The 27541-nt window shown below is 43.2% G+C and overlaps 1 protein-coding gene across 4 annotated transcripts in view; it reads left to right on the top strand.

Annotated features, from left to right (window-relative positions):
• ACACA (acetyl-CoA carboxylase alpha) overlaps positions 1-27541 on the top strand; it is a 421319-nt gene that overhangs the window by 199973 nt on the left and 193805 nt on the right. For all 4 annotated transcript variants that reach the window (XM_068269366.1, XM_068269368.1, XM_068269365.1 and 1 more), the window contains exons 29-32: positions 180-203; positions 1395-1538; positions 10095-10197; positions 12918-13025. In XM_068269366.1, coding sequence (XP_068125467.1) covers positions 180-203; positions 1395-1538; positions 10095-10197; positions 12918-13025 — 379 coding nt within the window. The remainder of the gene's footprint in view (positions 1-179; positions 204-1394; positions 1539-10094; positions 10198-12917; positions 13026-27541) is intronic.

The following is a 27541-nucleotide window of genomic DNA, read 5'->3' as shown; positions in this document are numbered from 1 at the left end:
CCCCCAAATTTTCCAGTTAAAATATAGCGTTTGGGATATTCTCGCCGTATAAGACTACCCCTCTTCCAACACACACCAAATAAAAGTTAAAAAACATCATATGCTGGTGCTATGTATGAACAGATACTGGTGCCTTTACTCTTGAAAGGATGCAATTAATGCTTGTTATTTCATTTCAGAGGGAACATCCCCACATTGAACAGGTATGATGTCTTCCTTCCTAATTAATATACTATTAAACCTTTAACTAGCTAGACTATAAAACTTTACATCCAAGTGTGTGTGTGTGTGTGTGTGTGTGTGTGTGTGTGTGTGTGTGTGTTTTCTTCTGTCTGTGAGAGAAACCTGCAGCTTTTCTGTTTTGTGGACACACTTAAATGTTGTGTTTGGCTGCTGCTATTAGCATTATTTGGGAAGGCCGCACATTTGATTTCACCCCTTTTCTGCTGGCCCGCATGTCTGCACAGTGAGTTTGTTACCATCCTTGGGAAAGTGGTCAGGGACTTACTTTCTTTTGACATTTCCTCTAAATCCTTATTTGAAAGCACTGCGCAAGCCGATTAAAAACAAAATGTTCTCCAAGCTTCCCAGTACATTGCTGGGAAACATTTTTTAAATAATGTGAATGGGTTGATGCTTGCTGTGCACATGTAGCACAGGCTGTAATAACCTGCAGCTCTCTTCAGAACTGTACTTACCATGCGATGCATGTGAGTCACAGCCTAGGCCATGGTAAAAGAGGAATATACAAAACCTCCTATGAACTCTTGGATTAAATACGAGAGGAACCAGACAGGACACAGGGTGACTGGGTTGCTGACTGGATACACATGTTCCCTGCCTTACAAAGCACTGTAATCAGCCAATTCCCGCACCAGGTTAATTGATGATGTTGCGTGCATGCATTTTACACCTATATTTAAAGCAGGCAGTTTGTTTTTCTACAGTAAAAATGTAACCTAGCTTACAAAAAACATAAAAAATCAGCTGAACACTAAACTCAGCTTAGCACACATTGTGGGGTAGTTCACAGTGCTCAGTTACATTGCAGTTCACACACATTATGCAACTGACCACATAACCTAGCTTGAGACCCTGAAAATTACCCCACCAATGCTCACCTTTCAACACCTGATACTTTCTGTACGCACCTGTGGGTGTGAGGCCTGCCCATATCCATTACACTGAACAGCTGATTGATTATGTCTTTAGTTTATTGGGATTTAAAATGTAAAATGTCTTGTAGCAAGAACAGGTTTATGTCTAAATACTTTCTCACTGTTTATGTGGGGATTTTTTTAAAGTCTTTGTAGCAGGCAGTTTAATGTAAAACTCAGTTTTCTTTGGTTGCAGCATTTGACCACTGTCTCATAAATATTTCCTTTACTCTACAGAATGTCCTTTTCTTCCAATCTGAATCACTATGGGATGGTGCATGTAGCTAGTGTCAGCGATGTCCTCCTGGACACTTCATTCACTCCTCCCTGTCAGAGAATGGGTGGCATGGTCGCCTTCCGGACCTTCAACGATTTTGTCAGGTATACGTCACTTGTTTTCACTGTAAATTTGTTAAGAAATATGATGTAAGGCAATAGTTCTTAATAACAGACATGCCTGATTTATGTTTCTTGACTGTCTGAGTCAAAGGGATTCAACAATAACAAAAGAACTTTTGTGATGTATTTTCTGTCACCTGTCATCTTGTTTTTCTCTTTCAAAAGGGTATTAATTTAATTCAGAAGTCGTCTCATTTATAATTTAAGCACTTTAATGTGAAAGTCCACTTGTACTGAAAAAAGTGATTCTTTCCAGATCCGCTCAATACATTGTAAGGATTCTTATTTACTGCACATTCTTACTTTGTTTGATTGTCATTATAGTAACATTGGCCATTGCAAAGAGCTTGTAACAGGGCATGTTAAAGGAAATGTGAAGTGGAAGGAATAGTATTCTTTTAATGCTTTTTGGGTTAATAACCCAGAACGAGTATACAGATCAGTTGTTCTGCATCTACTTAGCATGTCCTAGCCTAAACTACCTCATGCCTGTTGCAGGTGTTTTGAGTATTGAACCCGAAAGGTCAGTGCGATATCCTTCTAGCTTGTGTGTTTTTTCAGCCCGCCAGTTGCAGTTTTCATAATTTCAATATAATATTGCCTTTAAGTGCAGCTTAAGACTGGATTCACACTGCAAGAAAAAAGTTTTGCTTATGGGAACGGATCTGAACGCATGCGATTCACTTCAGTCCCTTTGGAACGGATCCATTTGGTCCATTCCGGTGAATGAAACACGAATGAAACACGAGTCTGGGTCCTGCACAATTTTTCCAGATTGACTGGACAAAGTGTGGATGGTGACAGAGGCTGACAGAATCCATGCTGGCCTATGAGAAGGGACAAAATCCATTCACTTGCTTTCGCAAGGTACTCACCTGCCACTGTTCATTCACTGTCCCTGCATGGATCTAATGCCAGTATACTGATCTCAGATAGATCTTCTCCTTTAATATCAGAGGGCATAACCCTTTAATACTAATAAGGATGGGGTAAGAATCTCACAGATCATAAGAAAACTCCCCCCCCACATTTACACCTGAGGCGATTTGTAGTTTGCCATTTTGTGATCACTTCAGAGCTATTTTAAGGTACTTTAAATTCCGCGCTACATAATTGTAGGATTAATGACCATGAGCAACCTTGTATAAATAAATTCAATTGCTCAACTGCTTTACACTAATCTTAGCAATCCTCTTCAAAACTGGGAATTTCAGAGCTTCTGCCATTCAGAGATTTATGGCCGGTGTGAAAAGTAACACTTGCTCCTGCATTATGCATTAATCACTTATGTATTGAGTGGAAACTACCTGTTTTGGTTTTTACCCCAAAAATCTATTTTTGTACTAAATACAGTTTCCAGTCTAGAAAACAAATGTAACTCTGTCAGTTAAGAGATTGTTTAGCTGGCTGTAAACTGAAATCGAACAGTAAGTGCAAAAAAACATTTGTGCAGTTCTGACATTTTATAGCATTTTTTAGTAAGTGTAGAATATTACATGATGAATGACATTTGGATATGGTTTAATATGTATTACATGGGCAAAACAGAGGCACAGTGCTTAAAGCGGTATAAAACCCTGACATAATATTCAATAAAAACACGTTTTCCTACTTTTTATATGCCATACGGTTATCACATTTGCTTTTGTGCATAAGTATAATTATTCATTTAGAAATTACAAGTTCCCAAAGTACACTTTTTTTTACACTGAGAGCTGCCTTTGCATTTTATTCATAACTGCTTTATTAATCTTCTAATGTAAGCAGAAATGCTGTTTGATTGTCTGACTGTTCAGGAGAGTCTGCAGTCTCAGAGAAGTGTTTACATTCCTCACTTGATACAATTAAGCAAACACAAGATAAAATTATCTCCAGTTTGGGTGCACCCAGCTTTCCCTTTGAATGCTGTTCTAGTAAAAAAAACATGGTGGTAGTATATAATATGCTTTAAATAATCTATTCGAGCAAAGAAAAAATGCTGGGTTTCATTCGTTACTGGATTTCTGCTCTGCATGGGTTGCTTTTAAGTCCCACCTGATTCTATCCCATTGAATCAGTATGGAGCCCCCTGAGCTCCCCCCAGATGCTACTGCTGGGAATGGTTGTCTTTTCTGTAAAGCTCTGTAAGTACATGGAAATTATTTTGCTTCTGACCAATAAGAATATCGCATTGAAGGCTTTGTGTTTTATCACTCCTGCACATTCGAAACACTAGGGTCTATTTTGGAGCTTTGGAATGGGTGCTGCTAATGTTCCTCTATCTCGACTGTTTCTGCATGACTCCCCACATGTGTTTCGGCAGTGGGAGCTGGTGCCTGGCATGGGAGAAGGAGTATAGGAATCTGCTTGCACAGTAAGGAATGAAATGTCAGGAAGAATCAGGCATAATTGCCGACTACAGCCCAGCAGGGACTGTCTCCTCCTGAATCAATGAGTGTGGCATCTGTCTTTCCATGTGTGTAGATGCACAACCCCTGGGAAGAGAGGCGATTACACCGCTCTCATTGCTCACGTCATAAGCTGTTCCGTTATTTGCCTAATAAAGGCTGATTAGATTAATGGAGCCTCTTTATTTTTATGAGAAGTTTCCTGCATGTCAGCTGTGGTAAAGTAAAGCACTTTCACCAACTGCAATTTGTAAAAGCTTTCATATGACATTGAGCAGGAAATTCTTAGTGATGTTGTGAAAGTAAATGGAAATATATTTTCACTTTCACAGCTTTTTATCTCTTCTATTCAAAGTCAACCATAGCAGTGTGTTTGTCAGTTATGAGAGAGAAGAGCTCTAGACAAAGAATGAAGTTTGTAACATGACTGGGAAGAATTAACTGTGCTCAACAAAATGATTACCTTTTGTAGTGACAACTTTCTTACAATATCCCTGCTTCCTGCTGCTAAAACATGCACTTATCCACCGGTGCCAGTGATTCCACTAAACCATTGCTTAGTTTACAGTATACCTTTTGGCATTAGTCCATCCACTACGACATTACAGGTCACCTGCACATCTTAATTCTGACTTGTGGCGTTATGCAGGCTCTGTACTCAGCTACAACCATGTATGTTCCTACAGGATTCCTATTCTTAACTAGCAGAGTTTAAAGGGTCAGTTCACTAAAATCTGATGTGTAAGTTATTAAGTCTTTAGCAGCCAATGTATTTACAGCCTAGCCTCTAATTAGTACTGCTATAATGTGTATTTATGGGCACATGTCGCTAGGGACAGTATGAAACAGAGGACATTTGCTGTCCATTTCTATATTTTCTGCTAGTAGAAAGAGATCAAAGCATTCCAAGAATTTACAGCACAATGAGATCTGCTGACTGAGGTCAAAAGCAGTGCACTTATCTCAAACGAGATAACTCTATTAAAGCTGCTAATGGATTAATAAATAGTTAAATTTGCCCATCACCTTCTTATGTCTCTAGCAGAGTCAAGATGCATGTTTTCTCTGCCTCTGCTCTGTTGGCGCAAATTGTTCTATTCCTGTATACCACAAGGTTTTCCTCATCCTGGTGCATTTTACAGTACACAAAATAAATTAAGACAACTGACCTTAGAGGGATATTGAGGCTGACATATGTATTTCCCTTTATACAATACCAGTTGACTGGCACCCTGCTGATCTTTCATGCATCGGTAGTGTCTGAATCACCCACCTTAAATAAGCATGTGGCAAATAAAGTTAAACTTCAGTCGAAGATCTGATCTGCACGCTTCTTTAGGGTTAATGGCTAAAAGTATTTGATGCTGCGGATCACACCATACGGTACTAGGAAATTAGGTGACATTTTTTTAGTTTAATAGAAACTTGGGACACTGAATAGCTAGAGCACCTTCTGGGGTCATTAAAGGACTTACGAGCTGAAATGAAAAAAAAAAGTTAATTACCTTAGTGCACTGTTAGACCTCTGTGTAGACGATTAGTGCCTCCCTTGTACTTTCCAGACCCCCTGTTATCTTAATCCTCTTATCATTATATGGCCCCGACCCAGCCCAGGGTCGCCTTATCTCTGTGTACTATAATCGCCGCTTTAAAATCCTTCTGCCTGCTCAGTTCAAATAGACGTGGCTGCGTAGGATAACAGCCCTGCCAGCAGCTCATTGTCACTCCGTACACTGAGTCATAAGTCATGTGGGCGTCACCACATGACCTCCCATATGACTGACTTCACTTCAAGCCAGCCGTGCCCCCTCAGCATAGAACAGAAGCGCTGAGAGAGGAAGAAGGTAACCTAGTAACAGCATTTGTTTACAGGAGATTTGCAGTGTAAGTAATTGAATTCAAAATCATTTATAACTGATGGGGGACACTTTTATTATCATGTAAAATAGTGTGGCAACATTTTTTTATGAAAAAAAAAATGTAAAAAATAAATAAATGTTGCCACACTATTTTACATGATAATAAAAGTGCCCCCCATCAGTTATAAATGATTTTGAATTCAATTACTTACACTGCAAATCTCCTGTAAACAAATGCTGTTACTAGGTTACCTTCTTCCTCTCTCAGCGCTTCTGTTCTATGCTGAGGGGGCACGGCTGGCTTGAAGTGAAGTCAGTCATGTGGGAGGTCATGTGGTGACGCCCACATGACTTATGACTCGGAGTGACGGAGTGACGATGAGCTGCTGGCAGGGCTGTTAAGCAGGCCATACACTGGCCCGATTTGCGCCCGTTTCGACAGCAGATTCGATCACTGGGATCGAATCTGCTGCCAATCGTTCACGCTACACGCCGAATTTCGATCCATTTCGTCCGATCCCGTCGATCGTGCCGTGCGGAAAATAACCGTCGATCGCCCGCGGGTAAAGAGCGCATCGCTAGCGGCGTTCGAGTGCCCGACGACCGACGCAATAGAGCCCGCATACATTACCTGCTCCGCCGGCGCGACTGCAGTCTCCCGGTCACCGCTGCTCCGTCTGCGCTCTGGTCTCCAGGTCCGGCATGCCTCACTTCTTCTAGCCCGGCAGGAAGTTTAAACAGTAGAGCGCCCTCTAGTGTTTAAACTTCCTGCCGGGCTAGAAGAAGTGAGGCATGCCGGACCTGGAGACCAGAGCGCAGACGGAGCAGCGGTGACCGGGAGACTGCAGTCGCGCCGGCGGAGCAGGTAATGTATGCGGGCTGGGCGGGGGCAGCAGCAGCACCACCACCACAACAGATTGTGAACGGTTTCAGGCTGAAATCGGTTCACAATCTGTTTGCTGTAAAGGTAGCCATACGATCCCTCTCTGATCAGATTCGATCAGAGAGGGATCTATCTGTTGGTCGAATCTGATGGCAAATCGACCAGTGTATGGCCACCTTTATCCTACGCAGCCACGTCTATTTGAACTGAGCAGGCAGAGGGATTTTAAAGCGGCGATTATAGTACACAGAGATAAGGCGACCCAGGGCTGGGTCGGGGCCATATAATGATAAGAGGATTAAGATAACAGGGGGTCTGGAAAGTACAAGGGAGGCACTGATCATCTACACAGAGGTCTAACAGTGCACTAAGGTAATTAACTTTTTTTTTTCATTTCAGCTCGTAAGTCCTTTAAAGAGAACCTGTACTGAGTAAAAATCTTTAAAATAAACCCATGAGGTAACTTCAAATGAACATTACATAGTTACCTTGCCATCAGTTCCACTCAGAAGCTCACCATTTTCTTCTGACAATTATCCCTTCCAGTTCTGACAATATTTTGTCAGATCTAAAATATATCAGTTGCTGTCAGTAAAATATCAGTTGCTGTCAGTTATAGCTGAGAGGAAAAGTGATGTACCAGGTAAACCTCCATGTTTCCCTATGGCTCAAGTGGGCGATGTTACAGTTTAACTGTGTGCTGACAAGAAAGCCGTTATGGGTAATGGTTATTTTCAAAATGGAGGACGGAAAATTCCCTTGATCACAGTGAACAAACAGGACGCGGGACAGGAGAAAGACACTGAGGAGTAGACTACATGGAAGGTAAGTATGACTTGTGTATGCTTATTTTGACTTTTAATTTTCAGTACAGGTTTTCTTTAAGGGCTGGGATTTTTTTTGAGGCTATTAGAAAGCAATGGCCAAATACCTGGAAAAGCATACAAGCATCGTTTTGGGGGGGGCTCATACATTTTCCTAGTATGGGTGCCCAGAATGATCTGATGCTGGTCCTGTGTAGCAACAGTATATTGAAAAAGCTTAAAGCCTTCCAGAAGCAGTTTATGGCCATCTAACAGCAATTCACATCTGGGCCCATATGCAATTCCATTTTTCACCTGACTTTTCTCCTAGGTGATATTTTGAAACTTGTCAATAAAATGATTTTTAAACTATTAGCAAGCAAATAAATGCTCAAAATAATTTTTTATGGTACTTTTTACCTACTTTTTGATACTTTTTTCCATTGCAAAGTGCTAAAATGTTATTTTAAATGGAAGATGACATTTTTTTTCGTAGGAGAAAATTCAGGTAAAAAAGTGAATTATATATGGTTCATTTTTTTTAACCTCCATTATTATGAAATTCCTGCCCAACAGTTTCTGCCTTCTTCCACCTGCTGTTACTTACATTAACCCCTAATAAGCAGATGTGCTTATACTCTCTCCCACACATCACCCCACCATACCTTTCAACAATAACCCAGTACTCCATTGTTCCTTCTTCTCATTATGGACATAAATCTATGGAGATAATTCTAGTGCCTGGAATCAAATTACATGAACATGCCATCCAACTGTCAGATTATTCTAGGAGAGGGCAGATTCATACTTCCCAATATTGGATACATTGCCAAAGAGGGGTTACCGTACCTGTATAGCAGTGGCGGCGCCTTGGGGGTGCTCAAGCACCCCCTAAATTTGTCCAAGCACCCCCTGGCGTGAACTGACTTCAGGCGTCTAAGAGACGCCGAGTCAGTTCACATCGGCAGCCCGGAGCAGCAGGCAGGGCTACATTAGGATGGCCGCCCGAAGCCCTGCTCTGTAGACTTGGAGTCTGCAGTGCAGGGCTTCGGGCGGCCATTTTCCCGTAGCCCTGCTCACCGGGTAATGCAGGCTGCTGCAGGAAGGAAGAGGATCGCGGGAGCTGCGCGCCACAAGGAAGTCGGGAGAGGAGGAGGTCGGAACAGGAGATCTTCTGACTAGGTGTGTAAATGGGTTTTTCTTTTTCAGGTGGTGCTGCTGATTGTGGTCAGATCTGATAAGGATTGTGCATATTGGGGTCAGATCTGATAAGGATTGTGCATATTGGGGTCATATCTGATAACGATTGTGCATATTGGGGTCAGATCTGATAACGATTGTGCATATTGGGGTCATATCTGATAACGATTGTGCATATTGGAGTCATATCTGATAACGATTGTGCATATTGGGGTCATATCTGATAACGGTTGTGCATATTGGGGTCATATCTGATAACGATTGTGCATATTGGGGTCATATCTGATGACGATTGTGCATATTGGGGTCATATCTGATAACGATTGTGCATATTGGGGTCATATCTGATAACGATTGTGCATATTGGGGTCATATCTGATAACGATTGTGCATATTGGGGTCATTGAACATGTTTTTTGTTCAAATCTGCTCACATTACGTGTATTTTCTTGAGAAAACCTGCACAATTATGTGAATTTTCTGGGGAAAGGGTCACCAAAACTTGGGCCCTCTGTCTTTGCGTTGCACTTTTAAAGGGAACCCGAGGTGAGAATAATATTGAGGCTGCCATATTTATCTCCTTTTAAGTAATACCAGCTGCCTGGCTGCCGTGTTGGTCCTCTGCCTCTAATTCTTTCAACCATAGACCCTGAACAAGCATGCAGCAGGTCAGGGGTTTCTGACAATATTGTCAGAACTGACAAGATTAGCTGCATGCTTGTTTCTGGTGTAATTCAGTTCACTACTGCAGCCAATAGATCAGCAGGGCTGCCAGGCAACTAGAATTGTTTAAAAGGAAATAAATATGGCAGCCACCATATCACTCTCACCCTGGGTTCACTTTAAATTACAGTTAGGCCCGCCCTCATCCGGTCATAACCACGCCCATTCTCCCGCCTTGTAGCCACACCCATTTTTTCGCCACGGCGCGCGTCAGCTCCCCCGGAAATTGGTCCAGCACCTGCATAGCACCCCCTAAAAAAAATTCCTGGAGCAGCCACTGCTGTATAGAAATGGTTGTGTATGGTATGGAGACTCCATCACATTTTCTACTCCTTTGTGTTTGGTGCATTTGTCAACTAATGGATGTCTTTGGGTTGTGGCCTTCAGTGTATCCTGATTCTAACCCTGGACGGCCAGTGTTTGAGACTAATGCACAGCAGTGGCACAGGCCATAGCAAAAGCTTTCAGGAGACCAGCAGACTGCAGTTTGGTAGGACCGCAGAAAAGTCCATGCTCTTTTCATTTAAATAGGATTCTCGTTTGCAATTTTACAGGTACCGTATTTTTAATAGTTTTTAGGTTTCAAGTTCACTGGTTTTGCTACTTTTGTAGGTTTTCATTTTAAATTGAGGTTGAATTTCCACTTTAAATATATGTAATATATATATTTTTTTAATTTCCAGAATGTTTGATGATGTAATGAGTTGCTTCTCAGACTCCCCTCCTCAGAGTCCCATCTTTCCTGAAGCGGGCCATCCCTCCCTGTATGATGAAGATGATAATAAGGTATAGATTTGGGTTGAAGTATGGTTTACATGCAGAACTAATTGTATGCATTTACCTAATCTACCTCTTCTAGGCATCCATTTTCAGTCTTGGCATATCTGTCCTGCACACATTATCCTGCTGCTTAAAGGGAACCTAAACTGAACTGAAAAACAGTGTCACTTACTGTGTCCTTGATCACACTCCCACCACCAGAAGCATCTTGCCATGCGCAGTCGCTCCTAGCAACAGGAGCGTGATCGAGGACAGGCGCGGTCAGGGCCATGCAGGCGCAGTGGCCATCAACTGGCCCAGTTACCAGAAATGAAACTCAGGCGCGAATCGGAGGATTGTTCCAAGGCGGCGCGGGAACAGGGCAGCTGCAGAGGGCTAGTAGAAGCCCCAGGTAAGTGAAACTTTTCTTCAGTTCAGTTAAGGTTCCCTTTAACCACTTCCCAACTGAGGGGTTTTACCCCCTGACCACCAGAGCAATTTTCACCTTTCAGCGCTCCTTCCATTCATTCGTCTATAACTTTATCATTACTTATCGCAATGAAATGAACTATATCTTGTTTTTTTCGCCACCAATTAGGCTTTCTTTAGGTGGGACTTTATGCCAAGAATTATTTTTTTTTTGTTTTAATGGGAAAATAGGAAAAAACGTGGGACAAAAATTGTTTTTCAGTTTTTGGCCTTTATAGTTTTTAAATAATGCATGCTACTGTATTTAAAACCCATGAAATGTATTTGCCCTTTTGTCCCGGTTATAAAACCATTTAAATTATGTCCCTATCACAATGTTTGGCGCCAATATTTTAATTGGAAATAAAGGTGCATTTTTTTCAGTTTTGCGTCCATCCCTAATTACAAGCCCATAGTTTATAAAGTAACAGTGTTATACCCTCTTGACATAAATATTTAAAAAGTTCAGTCCCTAAGGTAACTATTTATGTATTTTTTTTTTAATTGTAATTTTTTTTTTTTAAATTACAAGAAAAAAAAAATTGGGGAGTGTGGGAGGTAAAGGGTTAATTTTGTATGTTAAACTAATTTATTTCTATGTGAAAAATGCTTTGGATGTAGTTTTACTATTTGGCCACAAGATGGCCACAGTAACATTTTGTTTATGCGACCTGCAAGCGTCCGGAAGGATGCTTGCAGGAAGTAGAAAGAGGCTGAGAACTTTTTTTTTTTTTCCCCACAATGGTCGCGCTGCTCAGCCGAGCGGCAGCGGATGATTGCGGGGCTTAGATCAACAAACGGGAATGGATTTTCCCGTTCATTGATCTCCGGGCGAACGGGCGGCGGCGTGTTTACTAGCGGCGGGCGGCGTGTTTACGAACGGGAGCGCGGGCAGCGGTGGGAGCGCGGAAAGTACGTATTTCTCCGTCCCTGGGGGTTAAAGGATAGAAAAAGGGACGGAGAAATGCGTACGCGCGGGGGTAAAGTGGTTAAAACAGATTTCTTGCTTTATAGGAAATAAAGTTGTAGCAACTCGGAGAAAGAAGTAATTCGGGGTCTGGAGATCAAGCAGGGTGCGCACTCTAGCACAGTGGTTCTCAAACTACGGCCCGCGGGCCGAATGCGGCCCCCTGAGGCTTTTTCACCAGCCCTCCACAACACAAAGTGTAGTACACTGCCATGAAAAGAAGTACTTTTGCCGCCATGTGACTGAATGGCTGCCGCTGGGAGTTCTCCTCCTAGTATGATCGAGGGGAATTAGACTCAATGTAATGCAAAAGCCTTTTCCCATAAGGACCACGTGGGGGGGGGGGGGGGGTACAAGGCGGCGGAGGCTGAATAAGCTGATGGACAGAACGACAGAATTTTAAATTGAGCACTGTGTGATTTCATCAGATACGGATTCAAATTGTGTGTGTGTGTAAAATGTTTTGGTTTTTTTGGGGGACAATTTTGGTAAGATACCTAGGCTTAAAAATGTTTCTTTTTGTGTGAGAAATGTTATGCTTATTTTGCTCCCTAATTGCTTTGCAGAGGGGGAATGGATGGTGAGATTGTGCTGTAGGCTCTTGCAGGCCATTAGGCGACATTTTGACTCACATATGACTTACTATGTTAGGGTCATGATATCTGCTCTTGCTGTGTTGTTGGCATAATATCTGCTCTGGATAAATGAGACATAAAGGCTGTGTGTGTTAATAGGCATTGCTTACAATACTTAGATACAATGTAATGTTTTTAACATCATTTTATGTACACTCCGACCCTCCAGCAGTTTGAAGTATGTTAACCCGGCCCTTGACCGTAAAAGTTTGGGGACCCCTGCTCTAGCATTAGTGCTATAGTGGCTTCCAGCTCAGGCTCTTTGCGCCGAAACCACCTGCTTCAGGATAACTGACCACCACCATCACTAGCTTGTAAAGTACCATTACCATGCACTCTCCTCTGGAGCCAGAGGAGACAGACTGTAGAAGCAGCTGTATGTGGTGAGGTGATTTCTCCTTTAGCATTATAATAGTCAGCCTTTTATGGCCAGGCCAAAAGTTTCTATCTCCTTTTTGAATGTGGGAGCAGTTTTTACCATGAGGTGTTTGACAATTAAAAAAAAAACGGACAAAAAAAGTGAGTAGTACATTTAGAAAACCTTTTGTGGAATGTGTACTACACAGTCAATTTTACACTATGTGTATAACTAGTTTAAGCATTGCATTTAGCTGTGCGTTTTGGGAACTATGCTTTTTGCTTTAAATATTAATGTAAGTACATTTGTCCTTTTTCAGAGCATCCGAGATGAACCAATTCACATTCTGAACATTGCTATTAAAACTGACTGTGACATTGAAGATGATGCACTTGCTTCCATGTTTCGGGAGTTCACACAAAACAAAGTATGTACAGTACTATGATTTAATCGCAAAAAAAAAAAAAAAATTAAATTGTCATGTAATAATAATGCAAAAAAAATAAATAATTGTACAAAGCAAAAGAATATGGGGGATCATAAGCACCCAATGTGGATATAGCTTTCAGTGCAGTAAGTAATCTGATGACCCTGGCCAACCAATCTAGTTGTGTTTGCTTTTTCTACTCTAATATTAAACATGCTTTAAAAAATCATATTTGATAAAGAAAATATGATGCTGCAGCCACTGAGAGTGGGAGGGGGGGGGGGGAGCTAGGTAGCCACAGTAACAGGTAGGGTTGGCCACAGAGCTCCAGACCTCTCGACAGGCATCAGGCAAAAACTGCCATGGCATTTTCTTTATGGGTGCGCGGTCCCATTTACTGTTGAATGGGTGGGTTATTCATGCTCCAAAGTTACATCCAGGAACTATAGGGATGCCGTTACTTACAAGTAAAAATACACTGGAGTTGAATGCAGGGACGGATCTAGACCAAATTGTGCCTGGGGCAAGGTCAGGTTTTGGCGCCTAAACTGCCATTCCCCATCCAGTTTTGGTGCTTAAAGGTCAGGTTTTGGCGCCTAAACTGCCTTTCCCTATCCAGTTTTGGCGCCTTTTTAAGAATTCAACAAACTGCGCCTGGGGCAAGAGACCCGCTCGCCAAAGTTCATTGCCTCACCCCTGAGCAGAGTCTCTGCAGACACTTTCTGCAATGTAGCTGCTTTCTAGGGGATAGCAAACATTGGGTATAATTCTCTGTAAAACAGCCACCAGGATCCACCGGAGAGGACTTTATTTGCCCTCCTCCAATTTCACTTAGCAATTGAGTGACTGGCTACTAAAAATCAAAAAGTCTTAAAGATCACTCCTCTATTACATTGGGCATGATTTACAAAGCTTTTTCACCTGTTTTCCTCTATTTTCCCCATATCTATGTTACACTTTTAAAGGGTCACTTAAGGCTAAAAAAATGAGTTTTATTCACCTGAGGCTTCTATCAGCCCCCTGCAGCTGTCCGGTGCCCACGCAGTGTCGCTCAGACCCTCCTTGCCCCGCCTGCAGCTACTTCCATCTTCGGCGACAGGCCTGGGAACGCAAGTGATTCTTTGCGTTCCTGCCTGCAATAGCGCCCTCTATACTGCTATTGCGGCCTGGAACACGAAGAATCACTCGCGTTCCCAGGCCTGTCGCCGAAGATGGAAGTAGTTGCCGGTGGGGACAGGAGGATCCGAGCGAGACTGTGTGGGCACCGGACAGCTGCAGGGGGCTGGTAGAAGCACCAGGTGAGTAAAACACTTTTTTTTGAGTCTTAAGTGTCCCTTTAAAGAGACTCCGTAACAAAAATTGCATCCTGTTTTTTATCATCCTATAAGTTCCAAAAGCTATTCTAATGTGTTCTGGCTAGCTGCAGCACTTCATACTATCACTGTCTCTGTAATAAATCAATGTATCTTTCCCCTGTCAGACTTGTCGGCCTGTGTCTGGAAGGCTGCCAAGTTCTTCAGTGTTGTGGTTCTGCTATGAACTCCCCCCTCTCTGCACACTGCCTGTGTATTATTTAGATTAGAGCAGCTTCTCTCTTCTCTCATCTTTTACAAGCTGGATAAATTGTCCTCTGAGCTGGCTGGGCTTTCACATACTGAGGAATTACAGACAAAGGCAAAGCTGCCTGCACTCTGCAGGAAGAAAAGAGCAGCCTGAAACTTCAGTGCATGAGAACAGGGGGAAGAAACACACAAATGATCTCTTGAGATTCAAAAGGAAGGCTGTATACGGCCTGCTTGTGTATGGATGTATTTTCTATGTGTGGACATACTGTACATCAACCTACTTCCTGTTTTGGTGGCCATTTTGTTTGTTTACAAACAAACTTTTTAAAACTGTTTTTAACCACTTTTAATGCGGCAGGGAGCGGCGAAATTGTGACAGAGGGTAATAGGAGATGTCCCCTAACGCACTGGTATGTTTACTTTTGAGCGATTTTAACAATACAGATTCTCTTTAAGTTCCCAAAGACCAAAAATATAATATAATTAAGGTAAGAAAAGTAATATTGAAATGAAGTTAATCAGGAACAACTTATTTTGAGTGATTATTTTGCTTAAATGTGCTGAAAGGTTATTTTTATCAATTAGGTGATAAATAAGTCATTTTATGAGAAGTTTTGTGAATAGAGCCCACTGTGAAACCTGAGGGCAAGGAGCAAGCAAGCAAAAAAAACCCCCCAAAAAACATAAACACTGTTTTTGAAGAAACAGTGAAGAAAGGAAGTATTATAAAGGTGTACCTAAGAGGTACAGCCATATTGCGTTAGGCCAAATGTGAAATATTTTGTTGTAGGGAGGGGAGTTGGTAGGGGTAGGGTTACCTTTATCATATAAAACTTTGAAGCAAGTCTAATCGAAGGGACCCAGCAGAAAACCTCAGACAAATAGCCGCTTCCCACTGTAAGGTTGTGACCACTTATTTGTAAGAAATATGGAGACCCAGCATGAAACCTTATCTACGCCACCAACTGAATAGGTTTAGTAAAGTTGTGTGAGTGGGAATAGTAGCTATAGCGAGTGCCATGGCCAAGAGAAGTGGGCGAGGGTCCTGGTGTCCACCTTTAGAGTTTGTGTTTCCCGCTGGGTCCCGTTTCTTACAAATTAGTGGTTATGACCAAATTGCCACAAGCTGGTAGCAGCCGTTAGTCTATGAGGTTTCCGGCTGGGTCTCCTCATCTAGACTAGCTCAAAAAAACTTCAAATAGGAAGCTCAACATTATATAATTTTAACAGGCTACTTTTGCAGGGAAGAGATTGGCATAATAAATATTGTCTGACTGTGTCACAAGTAGATGTATCTGTACCACTTGCCAATTAGCCCTTTGTTGACTTTTAAGCTGAAAGATATAATTGGTGTTTCTGTTTAGACCCTTGTATTTTAAAATTATTAGTAGGACTCCTTCCTCGCAGTACTCCTACACGGATTCATACGCTAACCCCCTGGCTTCCTCCAGCTTGGGGAGAGGAATAAAATCTAAAAATCTGTATTTCGTTTTTTTAAAAACAAACAGAAGTGGAAAAGATAGTTTTGATTTTCATCTGTATCAAGCCTCAGGCAGTAGGAGGGAAAAAAAACATTTAAGCATCTACTAGAATAATCCCAATTGTCCAAATAATATCTCATCCCCAGCATGTTTATAGAAATTAGGATCATATACTTGTAAATGACTTGCAGAGGAGATGGAAGCAGTCAGCGTTAATGGAGTTTCTCCAGGTGCTGCTGCCTAATCGCCTGGTTATAACTGTAGACTGACTGAGAAACCCACATTATTACAATGTAATCAGAATCCTGTTGCTATGCTGTCATTATATGCCACTTGTGGAATTTTAAAAGCAATAACAATTTTGATGTTAAAACTCAGGGTATTACAGTTATTTTCTCTCCCGGACAGTAATATTATTGCCAAAGCTTGCTATATGTTTTTTTTTTCTTAATTGCAATCCATTTTTTTTGCTCATTTTTTTTTTCTTCTGAAGTACGAACTGAATTGCACTTTTTCAGCTCTAGTGATTTTCAGAACTATGAAATACAATAAGTGTCAAGACAGCCGTGGTTACTTATATTTCCTGTAGGGCTCTCTGGGGCACATTTTTAGAAGCGGGACTTAAAGATGCTGCATTGTAGCTATAATTGTGTAATCGATCCTATCGTGTTGAAATTGTGCTATTATCTCAGTACCAATTGATTGGCAGCTGAATTGTCAGGCAGTCTTTATATGGCCTGTGTCATGCATACGCACCAAGTGTTTTGCTGCTACATATGTTGGACTGATTTGATGTGTAAAAACATAAACATATTCCATGGTCCATACGCCGGAATCTCACGGATTAAGCTAAAAAAATAATGATTTATTTATTTTTTTAACGCAAAGTTTGTTAAAGTAAACTCAAGGCGAGGGTAAAAAAGTTGAGTTTTTTTAACTGAGCCCCCTGCAGTCTGTCAAGTCCTTCCAAGTCCTTCGCATCCTCTTTAGTGTGCCGCTGTCCACCTCTTGACAGATCACCAACTGTGCATGCGTGGTACTGTTTGCGCTGCCATAGTTGGGAGTGTTCTGCACATTGAATTGTTTACAAACTACACATGCACAGAACAATCCCAGGGGAGCCTGATCGAGGTGGCATTTGGCTGGGGAAAGCATGAGCAGCAGCCTGTAAATCCTGCGACTAGAGGAGCTTATGGAGGGGACCAAGGCACACATCGGGAGGATCCTAAAGCGCCTGATAGAGTATGGGGAGTTGAAAGAAGCCCCAAGTAAGTAAAACTCCACTTTCTTTCCCCTTGCCTTGGGTATCCTTTAATGATTAAAAAAAGGTACCAAAATATTTGAATTGAAATTCCACTTTAAAGAGACACTGAAGCGAAAAAGGTTGAGTAGTACAGATAATTATTAGAACATTTGTAGCAAAGAAAATATTCTCATATTTTTATTTTCAGTTATATCGTTTCTTTTTATAACATTGTATAATTCTCTAATATTTGCAGTTTACCCACTACTCAGCATTCTAAATGATTTTACTGAGCAGGCTAGTGAACTTTTGAACTGTCCTCTGCAGCAAAGCAAACAATACAGTGCCAAGCACTTAAAAAAATACGTTTCAGAAGACAGAGCACTCTGCGACTTTGAAAGTCATGGAGCTCAATGGCTCTTTTGCATAGATAACAACTGGAGTTTCTTAACTCTTCCTGTACTGGAAACCATATTAGACTCATGTCTGTGCTCCTATTGTTTTATTTCTTAGCTGTACTACACATACCAATCATTATATCATCATTTTGTTTCCTCTTCAGTGTCTCTTTAAGTGTAATGGTTACTTTTAAAAATATTTCCCCATAGTGGTCTAAAGCATTAAACACAGCATAAAACTAAATAGCTAAAACCATCTGATTCATTTCCTAGGTACTGGAAGGGTTAACACTCATGCCTTTTACTTTATTTAACTGCTAAATGAGTGTAGTAAATGACAATATTGCCTGCCAGAATTATCAGAAGTGTATTAAGCTGTGTAAACAAGACAGAAAAGTTTCTGCTGTATCCAGGGTGGAATCTGAGCACTTGCTCTCCTTTATTTGCTCATTAAGTCTCTCTAATCATTTGTCCTGCAGGCGGTAACTTCAGTGACCTGTAAATATGCATTTAAATGATATCAGACCAGTCATAAAGTGTTTCATACATTTTTTTTAATCTGTAGAAAGACTAAAAGAAAGCACAATAGAGAGCCCCCAATAGTGTATTATTGTTGATATAAGGTAATCTTCTATTTGTACAGCAGATATGGATATACTCACAAGTCTGGGTTGCCGACCTCAGTCAACCACTCCAATTTAATATGGAGATATTAAACCTGTCCCCACTCAGGTTAAGAAGTCGCTCTCTGCAGAAGAAAAATAAGGGTGTACACACCCATCCACCAGGTGGATAACAATATTTGTAGTAGTTACAGAGGCGCCAGCAGAATAAAAATTAGTAGTCTATTAAAACCAAATAAAAAATTGGGGGACCGGGGTGGATCAGTCTCCCCAATATATATGACACAACCACCATATATTGTATCCAGAAAAATATATATTTACTCTGTACTCTACATAAAATTATGCAACGCGTTTCATGGGTCCGAAGCCCGCTTCCTCAGGCAAATACAAGAGCAGGGGTAACTCCGAGGTTGTGCAGATAGGTGCAGCAGGGGGAGCTCGTCGTCAGAAACAGCTGGTGGCAGTGTGCGGGGCCATGTATAGCCACCTATGTACAGCCAGCCAACATGCCCTTCAACGTCAGCTGCTGATGCCGCCATAGTGCCATCAACCCAGGGGGGCTCAGCGGTTTGGAAATGTTTTAATGTGTCTGCCTCAGATCAGAGCAATGCCATCTGTTCTCTCTGCCTCCAAAAATTGAGCCGTGGAAAGGCCAAGACCCACGTAGGGACAACTGCCTTACGAAGGCACATGCAGAAAAGGCACAAACTGCAATGGGAAGAGCACCAGAGGAAAAGCGGCACACAAAAGGAAAGACACCCTCCTTCTCCTCTTCCTCCTTCAGGTGCAGCATCTTCAGCCGCTTTCTCCCTTGCACCTTCACAGCACCCTCCTCCACTCCGCCTCTGACCTTGAGAGGTTCCTGCTCCTCTGCCCACAGCAGCCAGGTGTCTGTGAAGGAAAGCTTTGAGCGGAAGAAGCCAATTTCTGCCAGTCATCCCCTTGCCCGGCGTCTGACAGCTGGCTTGGCGGAACTGTTAGCTCGCCAGCTGTTACCATACCAGCTGGTGGACTCTGAGGCCTTCCGTAAATTTGTGGCCATTGGGACACCGCGGTGGAAGATACCAGGCCGCAATTATTTCTCTAAAAAGGGCGATACCCAAACTGTACCATGAAGTTGAGAGGCAAGTGGTGTCCTCACTGGCACACAGCGTTTGGTCAAGGGTCCACTTGACCACGGATGCCTGGTCTGCCAAGCACGATCAGGGCAGGTACATTACTTACTCAGCCCATTGGGTCAACCTGGTGACGGCTGACAAGTAGGGAGTATGTGGCTGTGCAGCGGACCAACATGTGACACCTCCACGGCTTGCAGGCAGGCCTCCTGCCCCCTCCTCTCCTCCTGCTACATCATCTTCGCTGTCGTCATCCTCCTCCTCCTTGGCTGAGTGGCAGTTCAACTCTACTGGTGCTGCGATCTCCTCTCCAGCTACACAGCCCCAGCTCCCCAGGGCCTATGCTGCATGCCAGGTACAACGGTGTCACGTCATCTTAGACATGTCTTGCCTCAAAGCGGAGAGTCACACTGGAGCAGCTCTCCTGGCAGCTCTTAACAAACAGGTGGATCAGTGGCTGACCCCGCACCTGCTGGAGATCGGCAAAGTGGTGTGTGACAACGGCAGCAATCTCATTTCCGCTTTGAATTTGGGAAAGCTGACACATGTACCCTGCATGGCACATGTGCTGAATCTAGTCATTTAAAGAATTGTGTCAAAGTACCCAGGCTTAGAGGACGTCCTGAAGCAGGCCAGGAAGTTGTGTGGGCATTTCAGGCGGTCTTACACGGCCATGGCATGCTTTGCCGGTATTCAGTGGAGAAACAAGTTGCCGTGAGACGCTGGATTTGCGATAGCCCGACTCACTGGAATTCGACCCTCCTTATGTTCTAACAAATGCATTCACAGATTCACTCATCCAGGCACAACTGTTATCCCTACAGCTAAGTTAAAAGCCAGGGTTTTAGTTCACAGAAGAATGCATTCTTATGCTTAGTCACCTATACTGCGCAGAAGTACCCAGGTAAACATAGGTGTCCTAACTCTGGCCCTGTAACATGCATAGTGCAGACATGCAAACACATTCATTGCATCAAACCTATCAATGGATTAGGAGCACACATCCTGATGTCCTCTCCTGGGACAGACAGTGCATCTTACCAATCGCACAAGGGAGCTAACGTTATGTGTCCATGTGTACCATGCACATACACCAGCATAAGCTGTGTGCATGCTGACAAACACATACAGGGGAAGGAGGGCATGCACTGGATTAGACCCTAGCCACAGGGGTCAGTAACAAGAAAAAAATACATATATCCAGGCACATCGCCTCTAGTTAGGACATTAAATAAGTTATTAAGGAAAGGGAGGTGCTGAAGGGTTAATAGATTTTTGCTGTTTTCTAGCCACACCCCCTTCAGCACCTCCCTTTCCTTAATAACTTATTTAATGTCCTAACTAGAGGCGATGTGCCTGGATATATGTATTTTTTTCTTGTTACTGACCTCTGTGGCTAGGGTCTAATCCAGTGCACTCCCTCCTTCCCCTGTATGTGTTTTTCAGCATGCACACAGCTTATGCTGGTGTATGTGTATGGTACACATGGACACATAACGTTAGCTCCCTTGTGCGATTGGTTGCATGTCTGCACTATGCATGTTACAGGGCCAGAGTTAGGACACCTATGTTTACCTGGGTACTTCTGCGCAGTATAGGTGACTAAGCATAAGAATGCATTCTTCTGTGAACTAAAACCCCGGCTTTTAACTTAGCTGTAGGGATAACAGTTGTGCCTGGATGAGTGAATCTGTGAATGCATTTGTTTGAACATTTGCATGCGAGAGTGCGAAGGGTTAATAGATTTTTGCTGTTTTCTAGCCACACCCTCTTCAGCACCTCCCTTTCCTTAATAACTTATTTAATGTCCTAACTAGAGGCAATGTGCCTGGATATATGTATATTTTTCTCCTTATGTTCTGTCGCCTGCTAGAACAGGAGAAAGCCATCACCCAGTACCTCTACAACTACAGTAGAAGGACACACTCTGGGGAGATGGGGATGTTCTGGCCCAACAACTGGACACTCATGCGAAATGCATGCAGGCTCATGCGGCCGTTTGAGGAGGTGAACAACCTGGTGATTCCTCCAGGCTGGTTCACCCTATACAGGGTGTAGAGGATCTCTTTGAAGGCTTGGACCTTCCACAGTTGTCAGAGGAGGCCAGACGGGAGTTAGATGCCCCAATTACTCCTGATGAAATTAGAATGGCCATTTCCTCCTTTAAATCCAATAAGACTCCAGGACCTGACGGCATCCCTGTCGAGTGGTACGCTAAGAACAAAGCTTTGGCGGTTCCGTATCTCGCTCAATTATTTCAACATATATTTGAGGGCGGATCTCTCCCGGACACCATGCATGAGGCCTTAATTGTCCTCATCCTCAAACCTGGCAAAAACCCGCTCTTATGTGATTCATACCGCCCAATCTCTTTAATAAACACGGACCTCAAAATCCTTACTAAAATTTTGGCAATTAGACTGAACCAATATGTGACTTCTATAATTCACCCTGATCAGACGGGATTTATCCCAGGTCGTAGTACCAGATTAAATATTCGCAGGCTTCTGTCTAATATCCAATATCCCCACTCTAATGCAGGTAGTAGGGTCATTTTGGCTCTGGACGCCAACAAGGCCTTCGACTCCATTGAGTGGCCTTATGTGGTGGCGGTCCTGGAGAGATTCGGATTCGGTCCTAACTTTAGGAAGTGGTTTACCATATTATACAACAGAAGCTCAGAGTTAATTCCACTGTCTCTAACAATTTTGAAATTTCCAGAGGCACTCGGGAGGGATGCCCGCTATCGCCCCTCTTGTTTGATATAGCCCTAGAGCCCATTGCTCATGCTATAAAAGAATCCGCTCTGATTCACGGCCTACAAATTAACAAAGTAGAGGAGCGTATCTCACTATACGCCGATGACATGCTCATATACCTGGCTGACCCCGGCCCCTCACTGGATGCCGTTCTGGATATCTTTGTTAGGTTTGGCTCCCTGTCTGGTCTCTCAATCAACTGGTCCAAATCAATTATTTTTCCTTTGGATTACTCCGCCCGACGGGCGATCTCACCATGGTCCTGTCTACAGGTGGTGGACACATTTAAATACTTAGGGATCTGGGTTCAACGCTCCCCGGAGAAATTTCTTGAGTATAATCTGCTCCCAGCGTTAGATACCATTGAATGTAAACTTAAAAGTTGGGTTTCCCTCCCACTTAATGTATGCGGAAGAGTCTGCATAATAAAAATGATGCTCCTGTACATTCTCCAGATGGCTCCGTCCTGGATTCATGGGAAGGTATTCCGCCGCATTGACTCACTAATAACCTCATTTATTAGGGCAAATTCAATACCTAAAATCTCCCTGTCCACACTACAACTACCCACGTCCCATGGCGGTCTGGCAGTGCCTAATTTTTTCTTATACTTTCTCGCATCCCAGCTGGTACCCATTGCCTTTTGGCTGAGTAATATTAGATAAGACTCTACCTTAGCAGTGGAGGCCGATATTGCGACTTCATATGAGTCCTTGTGCGGAGCCATCTACAGATTTGCAGTCCCCAACCAGGGAGGAGGAACCTCACTCATACACAACTCCATCAAGGTAAACAAAGTTACACGTAAATTCCTGGGTGAACCTGCTGCCCCTATATCTTTTAGCTCCCCTCTCTGGTGTAGTAATAACCTCCCTGAACTTCTTTCAGTTCCAGACCCACAATTTTGGGCCCACTATTATGTTAAATATTTGCATCAAGTATTTTCGGGGGGTAACTTTAGAGATTTTTCTGAGCTTCGAGGGGAGTTTGGCTTACCCAGACATGCCTTTTTTAGGTACTTACAGCTTAGACACGCTGTACAGGCCCAGGTTGGCCTGACAGGAGTCGATCTGACCCCTTTGAGCTCAGAGACTCTTTTATTAAACAAAGATAGGACCAAACAGATCTCCAAATACTATAATTTTCTTTTGGCCTTGTTAACTCCACCCAAATTCGAAGCTATCAAAAGGAAGTGGTCTGATCTGGCGGATGATATACAGGACGGAGACTGGCAGGACTTAATCGACACCTACCACAAAACTACCATTGCCGCCTATGATCGGTTGATAGGTTTAAAATGGCTACACCAAGCCTACCTATCGCCCATGCGATTATCGCGAATGGGCCCGCTTCATGACGGGCGATGCTTTAAATGTGGTCAGGAACAAGCCAACTTCTTGCACTGTGTATGGTTTTGTCCCCAGGTTAATGACTATTGGAAGTCAGTCACTCATTTCCTAAGAGATACTTTGGGTCTCCCCATAGCCCAATCGTTCAAAGCCTGTATACTGGGTATGATACAGGATCTGTCCTGCAGCTCTGGTAAAAAACTACTCATTAGAGTTCTGCTGTTCTATGCCAGAAAATCTATTATTCTAAAGTGGAAAATCAGTAGACCTCCCACTCTGACTGAATGGAAGAGATTGATAAACTCAGCACTTCCATTATACAAATTAACGTACCAAGCTCGAAACCAACCAAACAAGTTTTCTAAGAACTGGGTTGATTCTATGGACACTGTAATCCCCCACCTGGACATTAACGCCTCTGTACAGGACCTGATCCTAAGTTAAACCATATATATAGCTCATGTCTTAACCCTTGCTACCAATATGTAAAAGTGCATCTCAACTGTTTATTCTATCAACTTGACGCTCACGAATGATATAGCTGCATGTTATACATCTATGATTCTTGTTCATGCCATCCATTGTACCGTAACTTGTACTGCATCTTTTGTTGGGGATTGTTTTTTGTTATGTTTGTTTTGCTCTTGTAAGAGCACTATGTTTAAAAATAAATAAATATTCTCTTTTAAAAAAAAAAAGAACAACCTGGTGAGTCACAGTGAAGGCACCATCAGCGATTTGATCCCGTACACTTACTTCCTGCAGCGTGCCATGCGTAGAGTGGTGGATCAAGCTGTAGAGGAGTGTGAACAGGAACAGTTACAGGAGGAAGCGTTGTGGGAACAATTCTCATCAGAACCAGATGTTTCCTCAACACCTGCTACAGCACAGAGGGGGGAGGAAGAGGAGGAAGAGTCATGTGGGGAGGAGGAGTCAGACTCAGATGATGAGGAAGGTGTTTTTTTGGAGGAGGAGGCGGCGGCAGAAGAACAACCGCAGCAGGCGTAGCAGGGGGCTTGTGCTGCTCCACGTTCCTTTGGTATTGTTCGTGGCTGGGGGGAGGAGGAGGACTTACCTGATGTCACTGAGGAAGAGCAAGATGAGATGGATAGTACGTCTGCATCCAACTTTGTGCAGATGGTGTCTTTCATGCTGTCCAGCCTGTTGAGGGACCCCCGTATAAAAAAAAACTCAAGGGGAATGAGCTGTACTGGTTGGCCACGCTACTAGACCCTCGGTATAGGCACAAAGTGGCGAAAATGTTTCCAAATCACCAGAAGGCAGAAAGGATGCAGCACTTGCAGAACAAGCTGGCAACCATGCTTTACAATGCGTTTAAGGGTGATGTCACAGCACAACGCAATAAAGTTACCACTGCCAGTAATCCTTCCCCCATGTCCACGCAGGCAAGGACAGGACGCTCCAGCGATCTCATGGTGATGTCGGACATGCGGACATTCTTTAGTCCAACGTCTCGCCTTAGCCCTTCCGGATCCACCCTCCACCAACGCCTGCACCGGCAGGTAGCCGACTACCTGACCTTAAGTGTGGATGTAGACACTGTGAGCAGCTATGAACCCTCGGACTACTGGGTGCGCAGGCTTGACCTGTGGCCAGAGCTGTTACAATTTGCCATGCAACTTCTGTCTTGCCCTGCCTCAAGCGTCCTGTCAGAAAGGACCTTCAGCGCAGCTGGGGGCATTGTCACTGAGAAGAGAAGTCGCCTAAGTCACAAAAGTGTTCAGTACCTCACCTTTATCAAAATTAATGAGGCATGGATCCCGGAGGGCTACTGCCCACCCGAAGACTAAGTTAGACCCCGCACACAGCTTCTCTGCCTGCGCGCCATGTAACTGCCTGCCCCAAGACTAAGTCGCTCCCCACACAGCATCTCTGCCTTCTCCACCACCACCTACAGGGTCCAGGACACCAGACGGATTTCTGAATTTTTAAGGCCGCTTCATTGTGGACAGACCAAATTTGATCAGCTGGACAGTCACTGTTGTTCTATCATTGAGCTTCCACAGCCCGGCGACCATATGGGCTTGAAAACCACCACGACCTGCACTCTGCCCATGTTGCGCACCAGTCCAGCATAGCCGTCACTACACAAACAGCTGTTTGCGGTGCGTTACACAGTGAGTTTGGTGTGTCAGTGTGAAGCAGTACTCTAATTACACTCCCTGATTGATATATACACATGCAAGATGTTTTAAAGCACTTTAGGCCTGCAATATAGCATTCAATGTGATTTTGGCCCTTAAAACGCTGTTTTGTGTCAAATCCAGATTTTTCCCCGGGACTTTTGGCGTCTATCCCACTCATCCATGCAAAAACTCAGATGTTAGACCCCTTGAAACATCTTTTCCATCACTTTTGTGGCCTACTTTTCAAAATTCGCCTCCCCATTGAAGTCTATTGCTGTTCGTGGAAGTTTGCGCGAACCAAACTTTTGCGGAAGATCGCGTTCACGGTCCGCGAACTGAAAATTGGAGGTTCAGGCCATCTCTACACATGAGGTAAATTATCAAACGTTCGATAAAGTGTTTGATAAAGCTTAGTGTATTGAGGCCATTGTGTATTCCCAGCATTCGTTGGATTAGTAGTGTATGTACCTATATTTATCTCATCATGTCACTTCAGGTAACCTTTAATTTTTACTCCTAGAAAGGGTTACCTGGTTTGCACATGTGTAGTTGGTGTGCCTGACCATTTCATGTATGAGTAGCATTAAAAATAACCTCCTGAGTAAATCGATCTATTCAACATAACATGCTAAGCTACTTTCCTGTCTACAGTTTTTATTTGTGGCTGACAGCTAATGCTGATCAATCAATTAACATTTTGTGTAATTTAGGATTCTAACAATTTTTAACAATAAAACAATAAAGGATTATACCATTTTTAAAGAGAATGTAAAGTGTTTTTGTTTTGTTTTATCTTGCTGGGATGTCTGGCAAGTTTTGGCTGAGTAATGAAAGTTAACAATGGGGTGTAAGGAGCAAATCTGAAGTGAAGGTAAACTGATGACATAAACAATTGTATCTATAGTCCTGTTACTTTCCTGTAACCTCATAGTTCTATTTTTATTTAAAATCTAAATTACAGTTTAATTGTCTCAGGTGAATGATAATGTCTTTGAACTATTGAACCTTTTTATTCGTTTGTTGCTGTCACAAGTGTTTTTCTCACATGTTTTTTTATGACCTGTAATTATCACTGAGTGTTACACAAGAAACTGTCATTTACATCCCTGGATCCTGAACTCTTACAGTAAGAAACAATAAAAAGACACAGGGTAGTTCTGTGCAAGCTTGGGACTGTATCTATGTTAAGGCCAGAACCCAAAGTTTGGCCATTTCGGGTTCTGGCCAGTCAAAACGCGAAGTGGCCGTGCAACTGCGGCCAATGTTAGAAATAAAAAGATTCCCGTAACATTCACGCATTTTGTGGCCGTCTCGCTGTAGCCAAATGTATCCAATGGGGGTTAACTTAATTAATTCCTCTGGTAGCAATGTCATAGATGAAGCCGCCTCTTGGGCTCTGCCTCCTCCCCTTGCCCTTCTCCTATGCAAGTTTGGCAGCCGGTCGTTCGTAGCGGCAGGGGATCCTGACATTCTTTCCTGCAGAGCGGGTGATGGCAGAAGCGATGTTTGCAGCCTTCCCGCTCTGCTTCCCTGCCGCTACGAACGATCGTGGACTCGCGTGTCCCCCGGCTGCCATAACATGCATAGGAGAGAGGCAGGGGGAGGAGAGGAGGCAGAGACCAAGAGGCGGCTTAATCTATGACATTGCCGCCAGAGGAATTAATTAAATTAACCCATGTTGGATACATTTGGCCGCAGTGAGACGGCCACAAAATGCATGAATGTTACGGGAATCTTTTTTTATTTCTAACATTGGCTGCAGGTGCACGGCCACGTCGCGTTTTGACTGGCCAGAACCCCAAGTGGCCAGACTTCGGGTTCTGGCTGTAACAT

This window comes from Hyperolius riggenbachi, chromosome 2 (genome assembly GCF_040937935.1).
Source record: "Hyperolius riggenbachi isolate aHypRig1 chromosome 2, aHypRig1.pri, whole genome shotgun sequence".
Taxonomy (NCBI): domain Eukaryota; kingdom Metazoa; phylum Chordata; class Amphibia; order Anura; family Hyperoliidae; genus Hyperolius; species Hyperolius riggenbachi.
The sequence above is the reverse complement of the archived record's forward strand: the minus strand, read 5'-3'. Positions and strand labels throughout refer to the sequence as shown.